The sequence below is a fragment of the Nuphar pumila genome, unplaced genomic scaffold (assembly GCF_984573655.1).
Source record: "Nuphar pumila unplaced genomic scaffold, dmNupPumi1.hap1.1 HAP1_SCAFFOLD_357, whole genome shotgun sequence".
Classification (NCBI taxonomy): domain Eukaryota; kingdom Viridiplantae; phylum Streptophyta; class Magnoliopsida; order Nymphaeales; family Nymphaeaceae; genus Nuphar; species Nuphar pumila.
Genome location: NW_028323301.1, coordinates 5,218 through 15,689, shown reverse-complemented (window position 1 = coordinate 15,689; position 10,472 = coordinate 5,218). Strand labels below are relative to the sequence as shown.

The following is a 10,472-nucleotide window of genomic DNA, read 5'->3' as shown; positions in this document are numbered from 1 at the left end:
TTGACAACATGCTCGACACTCCGCTAGCGGCGCAAGACAAATTCGCCATCCTGCGCGCGTCTGCGCAGATGCGCATCGCACACCTACCGCGCGTCACCTCATGGAATCTGATCAGTGACTCCATCCAGCGCGTTGAGGCCAAGGCAGCCCAGGCCACCTTTAATATCATGCAACGCCCAGAACAAGCCGATGTGCGCGACGGCCAATTGACGCTGCCGCTCCGTCACGGAGGCATGGGTATTCGCACCACCACAGCCTTGGAAGCAAAGGCTTCCTTTCTATCCGCCGCAGCCATGGCTGAAACCACCATGCGTGACGGGCCACAGCAATTCCGCCCCTTTGCTAGCCCCATTGGCGCCTGTCTTACGCAAGATTGGCAGGCGCTACACGCGGAAGGCGCGGCGAAAGAGCTCTGGCCCCCGGACGCCCTGGACATCAATGAGGAATGTATCGACACAGTCCTCCCGGGTGTACAGCGCACGTACGCGCGATTCGTGGCTCAGCGCCGCAGCGACGAGCTCTTGGCATCATTCGACACCAACACCGAAGACGGCCGCCGCGACCTAGCTCGCATGCTCAGCTGCGCATGTCGCGCTTCCTCCATATGGATGGACACGCTGCCACTATCCATGGCGCTACAGCTCACAGACTCGGACTTCACCGGCGCCATGCGCCACCGTCTCGGTCTGACGCACATGCCTACCAATGCACCTGGCGTCCGGTGCTGCTGTGGGCAGTACATGCGAGCGGGGGATGTCGACCACGCGATGACCTGCCGGTCACAGTGCACGTCAATGACGTTGCGCCACAACATTCTCACAGAGATTTGGCGCCGCATTGCCTCCCGCGCTGGGATTGCATCATCTGTGGAGCCAACACTCCGAGTGTTGCCTGGCGTGCAAGCTGCCCCAATCGCAGCCCACTCTGCTGCGCGTGGAGACATCTTGCTCGTTCTACCCGGCGGACTCACGGTCGCGGACATCTCAGTGGTGCACCCCTGCGCACCCTCCTTTGCGCAAATCGCACAGACAGAGGGTGGCGCAGCGGCGCATCGCGATCAACTGAAGCGGACAAAGTATCAATCCGCTGACCCCAACGGCTATGCCTTCAGCCCACTGTCGCATGAAACTTTCGGGCGCATGGGGAACGGGGCTATGGAGCTGCTCAATACTCTAGCGACAACAGCGAGCGCTGGAGGGGATGTTATCAAGGCGGGATTTGTCACAAACGCGCTTCGTGAACTCAGCATCGGCCTTTGTAGGGGCAATGGTGTGATGTATCGGCGCTCTCTTCAAGTTCTGGCTCGTGCGAGCGGCCGCGCGTTCATGACAGGCTTGCCTGTCCCGACCGCTGACGTTCAATGAGCTGTATTGTTTCGAATGTGTTGATGTGGTCGTTTTCGGCCTAAGCCGTAGCTCTTGCACTTTCTCTGTGCGATGTAATGATGTATCACCAAGTGTAATGTGTGAGCTGGTGCTGTCTCTCATCCTGGGAACTTGCGAATGCCTAGCAGAAACTCCGACTATTGACAGAAGAGCGCAAGGACACTCACTTATTAAAACAGCAAGTAATATGCTTTGCCTTGATGTGCTCAGGTCGAGGGAACTACATTGAAACGAGGACATTGGATCGGTCGGTGCCAATGCCAGTTGCTCCCGTGGCAAAAACCTGCTCAACATCCCCTGAGGGATTATGAGGTCGAAACCAGCCTCGGTGTAAACGCACTGTTTCTCACCCTTTTACATCAGATATCGCATGACCTTAGCTCCTTCGCTACGTGCTGCGATTAATAGATGATGATGATGTATCTTGTTACAACAGATAGGTAAATTAACCAATCGGAACTCATGCGATGCTCCATGCAACACGGCGAGATAAGTACAGGCAATGCCGCAAAAATCCCCCAAACCATTCAACCGTAGGTACAACAAATCGGGCTTATTATTATGGTAGCCCCGAAAAACAGATAGTAAAAATCGCTATTTTTAAGGAAACTTTTCTGGAGATTTAGGATGAAGATTTTTCAAACGGCCATTTTTTTGCGTTTTCGTTACGGTATCTATAACTGGAAACCACACATACGAACGGTTTGCCTTCAGGTCCTGAAGGCACCTGAAGTTCAAATGCAGCCACCAATGATGGTAACGCCAAAGGCTGCAGATCAAGGTTTCAACCTTTGATTTCGCAATCCTGCGGTTTGACCCGTGACTCTGTCCCTAATTCTCACTCATTTTCAGGCATCTGGACCCGCAGTTCACACCATCTGGCAAAACGCGATCTGACTTCTGGATTCGCACCTCCACATCCGAGGCGAGAAGGATGTTGTGCGGCTTGATGTCACCATGGACGATGTCATAGCGATGGATGAGTTTGAGTGCTTTTGCAATGTCTCGAGCAGTCATCAATGCGCAGAGAGTATGATCCATGCTGCCCCCGATTGCGACATTGAGGGGGGTTGGAGCGTCGCTGTGCGCCCTCAAGTACTGAGTCAGCGCGCTGTGTTCGCAGTAGTCCATGACAATGCGCATGTTGAGGCCGACCAGAGTCGGCAGTTTCTCACTCGTTTTGCTGGAGAACGAGTGCGAGGACTCGAGAGACTGCAGGTGTGTGGTGCTGTCTTTCGCGGCGGAATCTTGGAACGGCTTCTTGCCGAGGATTTGTATGCACCATTCCATCTGCAACCAGACAGGCACCTGTCCATGTTGATTTAAGAAAGCAATACGCAAGCTTCAAAAGGCGGCGTTGTCAATCCTCACTGAGACAGCCAAGCTGATCTCGCGTCTAAATGGAAGGATGCAGCATCCCTCACAGGCGGACGCAACAACGGAGGCTTGATGTCGGGGCATGCTTCTTCAGAGATGGTCTCTTTCGGTATGTTGCCGGAGACTTACAGGGTACCGGGATCAAGATCAGCTTTGGTCTCAGTTCAGTCTCAGGCCTATGTGCAGTGCAAAAAGCGTGTATACATGCAGTCCTAGGGAGTAGTGGCCCACGCTATTTGTCAAGTCAACTCACTGGGAAGTCATCTCTCCAGAAACTGGGTCTTCAAGCAGGTAGGCTGACGTATTATCTGCCCCATGTCACCGCAAGGTGCTCGAGATATTGGATGTTTAAATACGCACACAGAGCAGTTCGGAGAGCCGCGCGGTATTGCTGGCAAACTTAAGAAAACAACCACAGCCCTCATGAAGCACAATCTAGTGTCCATTGCCTATCAGGAATGAAGTGCAGAATCATTGAGTCCTGGCAAGTTCCCATGGCTGATGAACAAAGGAATGCAGCACTGTGTTGATCGACCGCTGATGTTCAATGAGCTGTATCACTTCGAACGTTCTGTCTTTGTTGCCTGTTGACTATTTCTTGCCATTCTCTATGTGATGAAAGGAATGCAGCACTGCGTTGTTCACCAGTGCACATGATAAGTCGCATGCTCCGCCAAGAGCTTCAGCCTTGGACGGTCCTACATCAAGGCCCTGAGTCGAGCGCAGAGGGGAGCGTTCGTTTTGACAGAATTCAGAGAAGGGCACCAACCAGCGTCTTTTTCGCCTGATCCTGCAAATAGTGGGTCGCGATGCCTGAAAATGCAAGATGCTTGGGGCAACAACGGGGCCCAAGCCCATCCTTTTTCCTGGAAATCACTGGCACTGTCGTCACATCCTGGCAAGTTATCATGGCTTATATATAAATAATTAAAGCACATGGCTTATGTACATAGAATTGAAGCACACCGTCGTTGCATCCTGGCCGATAATGTCAGAGAACTGAATGTCAAGGGGTCGCCGGTGGCAGCGTCCACACAACTCACATCCACCCAGCGAGTCCGGACGATGTTTGCGTGCACGAGGATGCTCTGCAGCGAAGCCTCTGCGATTGGGAGCGTTGCTTTCAGCTTTGCCAGCGAATCTGGGCAGTATGGGCGGAAAGGAATGGGCTCGTTCAGTTCCTTGACCGCCACCTTCTCCTGCACGCCATCAACACGATGGTACAGTCGCTCCTCCTTGCAGAGCAGAATGCCGACAAATTCCGCAGTCATCCGTATGTTGGCATCCACCGTCGTTTGTGCACCATGTCAAGCAGCATATCTGGCATTGCCGCGATTTGTTACACGCCAGTTACACGATGAAGCGAGCCGATGAAGTTTACAGAAATTGAGTGGTTGGTTGAGCTAAGCAGAGATACCAGCCGGAGCTTGTTCAAAATTTCCAGAGGGTTCTCCTGTCCGCACCGACTCCTGGTTACAGTCCGGTCAGGTAGGTGCGTGGACAATTGAGGTGGTGCTCACGCTGCCAGGACAAAGTACAAGCCGAGACAGCATCCTTTCCAAGCTGCACTTGGAGTTGGCCAAGTTGGCTGTGACTCTTTACTGATTTTGTCGGTTAGGCTTTGGCGGATGTCCAGCACACGGGAAGTTTTGCAAAGGCACACCATCCCACCCACGTGGCAAATGCGGAGTTTAGAATCAGGGTGCTTGTGTACAGATACAGATACAAATACAAATTCGTCGGCCCAGAAAACGTGGCGTTGACAGCGGGCGAGACAGCCAATTCTGATCTCGTGCCTATAACGAACCAGCGTCGTCTACTGATAGATGATGTGTCAGAACATCGAATCTTGGGTATGGAAAGGATCCAACAGACTCCCCATCTATTCCAACGCGCGTTCCAAGTCTTTACGAAGATGGGCTTGCTGGTTGACAAGCCGATATTCTTCACATAAGAACCGAACTCTGGGCGAATCCAGCTGCAGATGGTAAACAGAAACGTACGCTCCCCCCCCACGCGCAGCTCGTCGTCGCCAAAAAGACGCGTCCATAGCCGCCCTGGCCTATCTTCTCACACTTCTGGATGTCGACCTCGGCTGCATTCCGTGTGAACCCATTCTCCAGCTCCCCCAGAGCGGCTGTCAAGCCGTACACGCTGTCCATGATGCCCCCCAGGACGCTGTCGGTCGCCAGACTCTCGGAATGGTTGATGGCCGTCGCGTTTCTCTCTGATGACCGTACATCGCTTGTGCCGCTGCAGACGCTGCGGTCGCTGGGTGCGCTGTGGACGCTCGATGTGCTTCGGATGCTAGGCAGGCTTGGGAAGCTGATGATGCATGCCTTCTCTGCAGCGCGATACCATGCTATCATTGACAGGCAGGTAGTTCACAGCGCACGGACCATAGACTGAGAGAGGCAACACATGTCTTCCACTTGAAAACCAAGATCTCGACACTGTGGTCACGTGATTGGGCCTTTTCATGCTGTGGTAGATTTTTGTGGAGTTGCAAGGCACGCCCTGCTAAACTCTACACGGCGGAGCACGAAATGCGCAGGTGAAGAGCGAGATGGTCTACATACGCATCTGAATGTGTGTGCGTTCCTGGGCATCCAACGCATGCTCTTTCGCACGTGTCAAGTGTGTTCCATGGCGCTAGCTAGTACAGTGCTGGCGGATGAGATTATCCCGACAGCCACCCTAGGGCAAGGTGTTTGCGTCGGTTCACCGCCATCTTATGGCACGCGCATGGGTGCACCACATGAGTATTGAGTAATCTGTAACGCTCGGCAGACAGCAGCTTGTGTGTGGGCTGGGGAAAACGGTCACAGAGTCTTGACGATACGTAATTGGTGTACGATGCGTGCGTACGCACCTTGTAGGCATACGCCCTTGCCAACACACTGCCGACACACCAGCCCCTAATTGAACGAGGCCACGAGCCTGGTGATGCATTCGTACAACTTGCTGTCGCGCTCATCCTCGGTCGCTTACTACTGGCCAGATGGGCGTGCAACCCACTTTCGAAGCTTCGTGCCATCAGGATTGACACGACAGAAAATCGTGTCGACTCCGGTACGTGACGAACGTGCACATGCAGAATTGATGCTAGCCATCACAGGTTGTGCGTCGCAGTTAGCGATGCTGGCCCTGCGGTGCTGCTCACCTCGCCACGCCGTTTCAAGTCGACGTGAGTAATTTTTGGACGACATTTCCTAGGCAAGTGTAAACGGCAAGTGGCTCGTTTGAAACCAACTATGCAAGCATGCGGGACGACGATGTCTACACCGATTGGCTGCGGAGCGCTAAAGTGTCGTGCAAGTGCAGTTGAATATTCAATATTAATACGCACACGGTCGTTGGCAGCTGATAAGATTACAATGAGTCACGCGCGAGCCCGTCAGACGAAACAGGGAACCATAGAACACTGCTTTCTTGGGAAACGAGACACGTACACATTGTACAGGCACGTACCAACGTTAACATCTCCATTGTTTTCCGCGACAGGGCCCGTCCTTTTGCCAGCTTGAAAGCACGACCTAAAACACGACGGAAACCTCATGCCATCCACGCCAATGTGCCCATCAGCTCGCTCGCCTCACCCGGGAGTTGTGCGCGGATGTGCGAGTGGTGCTCAGAAAGCTAAAAAATGCTAGCAACAACGCATTGTGTGCGAACACTACTTGTCCGAACGCACGCCTTTGTAGCTTGGCGCACACACGGCAACATCAACCTATCGTCAATTGATTGATGGCATTGTGAGACACCCTACTACCCGCACGTGCCGTCGCGACACTTCATCGAGGCATGCACAGCTATCACACCACGCGACGCAAGTAGAATGTCACGAGCAGACCATGCAAGTGCCCACGTACACTAGCTCGATACACTCTGCAACATGTCAAGGATCAATCCAAGTGATTCACTACGCATGTTCTCTCGAATCACTGCTTGGTATACAAGAAACAGGCAACGATCCATGATCACCACCATGCGCATAATTTCACTTCTCTGCACACCATACCATAGGTATCTCGGATACATCACGCAGCAGCCAGCCTTGCCATGTGGAGAATTTTCCGCACCATGCAGCTACAACCCAAAGGAGTGCAGCACAGCAGGCGGTGGTGCGGCAAGGCCAGAAGGAGCCAAGCACATCTCATAAATACCCATCGTGTAGACATCGTCCAAGCGTCATTATTGTCAAACAAAGTCCAGTTATTGTGTTCATTTTGTGGAACTCCTCGGATTCCGCAACCTACTCCTGTGCCGCTCGCTCCGGAGCAGCACGATCAAAAGGAGTGGCGCAAACTAGCAAAGCACATGCAGCACAGAGATGCAGTGCTCTCACGCTTCCTGGTGTGGCACCCTAGAACAACGCAGCACTCGAGGCGTCGTCTGGTGGGTTGTGCCGCCAGGCAAGCATCCCGCTCACAAATCGCTCTGAGCGGTTCCAAGCCAGGAACCATACAATTCAAACCAGATATATCACAATTCTTGTCCAGACGTCCTCCATCCAAGCCAGATGTATCACAATTCTTGTCCAGTCGTTCCCGAGAAGCTCCATGGCCTTTTCAGGTGGCGAGTTGTATTTTGTCTCCCATCAACGCAGGCTCACATGCTGCGAGTCATATCAACCCAGCCATGTTCAAAGGGCAATCAACGCACTCAGCCACAGCGCCCGAGGCAGGAGCCACCGAGGAGGTGGTGGGACGGGATGTCGAGTTGGCCTTGGCCTGGTTGTATGCTGCGGACAGCGCATCATCATCGTCATCGATGTCAGCCGCTGGCAGCTCCTCTGGGGGCACCTGCAGATAGGATCAAACTTTTGGAAGCCACTCTTGAAAGGTATTGGCAATGTACAAGACAGGCGACGCACGCCTTCTTTTGCCAATGGACGACCACCACGTGGGTACAGCAAACAAGTATGAACATCCCTGAATGTTGGGTGCAATCTGCTCTTATAGCTCTGCACGAGACTTGCTCTTCCTGAGACCTTGTCTCAGAGCGTCAGAGGTTCGATGTGAGATCAGCGATGGCTGTCTCTCCCGTTGTCAACGCCGGCCCTCTCGAGTGGCGTGTTTGTTTTGTTTTCAGAATGTTTAAGTTATTCCATCTTTACACTCGATTCCCAGGTTAGTTCTTGGAGTTGCCAACTATCCAAGTGGATGCGGTAGTGTTGGCAAAGATATCATCATTGTACTGCCACACGGAAGAAGCCACCGTTGTTGGACTATTCCGTCATGAACTCCCAAGAGCAACGCGACTCGGCAAGATCGATGTCTTTGGGTGAATATCCCCTCCATGAATGAGAGCCGGGCAGGACACTGAACACGTTTCCTCACAATGGTGCTCAGCAATCCTCACTTTGGTGCACATGACTCACGAGATCAATAAACCAGGTGCCAGTCAATCCCCAGGACGACAGGCACCCCCGTCCTATTCCCACCCCAACAATTCCAAACAAATCGGGGCTTGGTGAAGCATGAATGCATTGCGGGTTGAGTGATGCGCACCGGCTTTCCAGCCTGGACGTTGGCGAGGCGAGCACGGGCCTTGGCGACCTCGTCAAGGCACTGCTGGTGCAGCACCCCGGACACCTTGAAGGCAGGCGAGATGTAGAGCTGATCAACAGGGCCCAGGGGAGTGTCTTCGCAGTCCATGTTGGCCAACATCTCCGCCTCCTCCTCGGGGGTGGTGCCAGGGTTCCTCTGCACACACCGCACACATTGTGAGTCAGCAATTCACACTTTTGACAATGGCCCCGATGGGAGATGAGTTATAGTGCGCACAGTCATAGCGACATGCTCCTAGCAGCGAGGTGGCAGCATCATACGCACTATTTCCCAGTCGGTGGGATTTGGGGGCCCCGATGCCAGAAATAACATCCGATTTTTGGGGATCAGTAAGGTGGGCAGAACCCGGTTCTGGCGAAGCAGTGATATGGAGGTGGCAGTGATGGTGAGTGTGTCAAGCCATCTCTCCCATGGAGAGCAAGTACCACTGCACAACCGCTAATGTTGATTGCTAAATACTTCGCTTCACTGCTTTGGTGACACCGAATACGACTTGGGCAGGCTCAGCTGGTAGGTAGCCCTTCATGTGGCACTCGAAATAGCTAACCAAGTGCTGCAAATGGCAACACAGATGGCTCTCAGAAGGCGCCTGAAGTTCCGGCTATAAAGACATCGTTAAGGTCGTAGGGTATGTATGCACATCGAGGAGGTTGGATGTCCTTGTGCTTCACTGAACGGGATCACCCCTTACATTCATCTCCACAAGGACAAGACCTAAGCGAAGTGGGCGAGATCCAGGAAACTTCTCCTATTTGTGGCGATAAACACCTAGAAGATAACCAACACACCGACTGATGTAGGAACAATCAGAGGACTATATTCTGCTACACAGAGAGACAGAACCACCACTGCTCAAGCTGCACAACGAGTCTGACACACGAGCGCAACGGTAAAACGATCCAGCAGGAGGCGGAGGGGCATAGCGGATCACACACCAGGTCGGCACGGTCAAGGTCGGCTGCTGCGTGAGCTGAGAGGTTGGCGAGGGGGCGGCTGAACTGCTTGCTGACGGAGGCCCTGAAGATGAAGGATGCGATGATGGGGAAGATAAGCAGGGGGGTGTAGGGGAAAGACTTTGTGCTCAGCACTGCCAGCATCACAATCTGGAAGGTGACGAGGCGGTGAAGAGGTGGTCGAAAATCTGCACGGTCCACGCCCCGTCAGGAAGGCTCCCTCCTGAGACGAGCACAGACAACACCGCACATGTACATTCACGATGACTCTGCATTCGTGTGGCATATGAACAGTCCCTGGGGCTGCATCGGCAGCACAGAACGTTCTATATCGTCTGTCGTCTGAAGGCTGGCGGGATGGTAATGCTGCCGTGATGGCTGTACGAATCCAAGCAAGCATTCTGCATTCATTTGTCAGTGCGCTGGCTGGAGCTGTGCTCACAATCTCAGCCAGGTCCTCGTGCTGCGGTGAGCGGAGTGTGGGGGACTGTCAGCGGCTGGTCCTCATTCGCAGCGATGCATGTAATAAGGGCCAAGCAGCGTGTAAGAGCATATGAAATTTTGATTGAGGAGGGCACCAATGCACACACCATGTTGATGCGGTTGTGTGGTGCACAGTTACATTACCGTCAACACACACCATATATAGCATGCTGGTTCCATGCTGGTTCCAAACGCCCCAGTGCTTTTACACAACGGTCTCTCTGGAGCTCATAGAATCGACAGAGAGGTCCCAAAGTTGAGTGTACCATGTCACAGGGTGGAAGACAAGCGTTTTTACACGAAGCCACCGTAACCGCTTTCGCCCTTGCCCCAGGGGCCCTTCGGACGGCAATCAATCAATCATGAAGGCCCTCGGCACTCAAACAGGGTCAGAAGGCAATCCATGTGGGGCGCAGGCTCGAGTCAAGGGGACGTACGACAGGCTGGAAGCGGCCGCCGGACTGGTAAGCCTCACGGAAGACGTAGAGCAGCTGGTACCGCGCGACGAAGGAGGTGGTGAGGAAGTACAGAATGCAGGCGATTGCGAGGAAGGGCTGCATGATGGAGAAGACCATGAGGAAGAGCATCGCCAGGGAGTGGTTGGGAACGTCGTTGCCGTAGCTCATGTACTGGCGGGCCCAGAGTCTGCGCTTGGCGCGGTCGGAACCGGCGAGCTTGCCCAGGATGAGGAAGACGACGAC

At 53.6% G+C, this 10,472-nt stretch overlaps 1 protein-coding gene across 1 annotated transcript; it reads right to left on the bottom strand.

The window, feature by feature from the left end:
• Positions 1–7,274: 7,274 nt before the first annotated feature.
• LOC149810411 (uncharacterized) lies at positions 7,275–9,432 on the bottom strand. Its single transcript, XM_089994269.1, has 3 exons — positions 9,271–9,432; positions 8,276–8,470; positions 7,275–7,567 (listed from the first exon to the last, which is right to left on the bottom strand). Exons 1-3 carry the CDS (start codon positions 9,430–9,432, stop codon positions 7,388–7,390), a joined length of 537 nt encoding a protein of 178 aa, XP_089850395.1. The 3' UTR covers positions 7,275–7,387.
• Between the last annotated feature and the right edge of the window lie 1,040 nt (positions 9,433–10,472).

Coding starts and splice junctions, on each gene's coding strand:
- LOC149810411 (XM_089994269.1), bottom strand. CDS start 9,432: ATGCTGGCAGTGCTGAGCACAAAGTCTTTCCCCTACACCCCCCTGCTT. Junction 8,471..9,270: donor ACCTTGACCGTGCCGACCTG/GTGTGTGATCCG, acceptor CGGTGTGTGCAG/AGGAACCCTGGCACCACCCC. Junction 7,568..8,275: donor ACGTCCAGGCTGGAAAGCCG/GTGCGCATCACT, acceptor TCCTATCTGCAG/GTGCCCCCAGAGGAGCTGCC.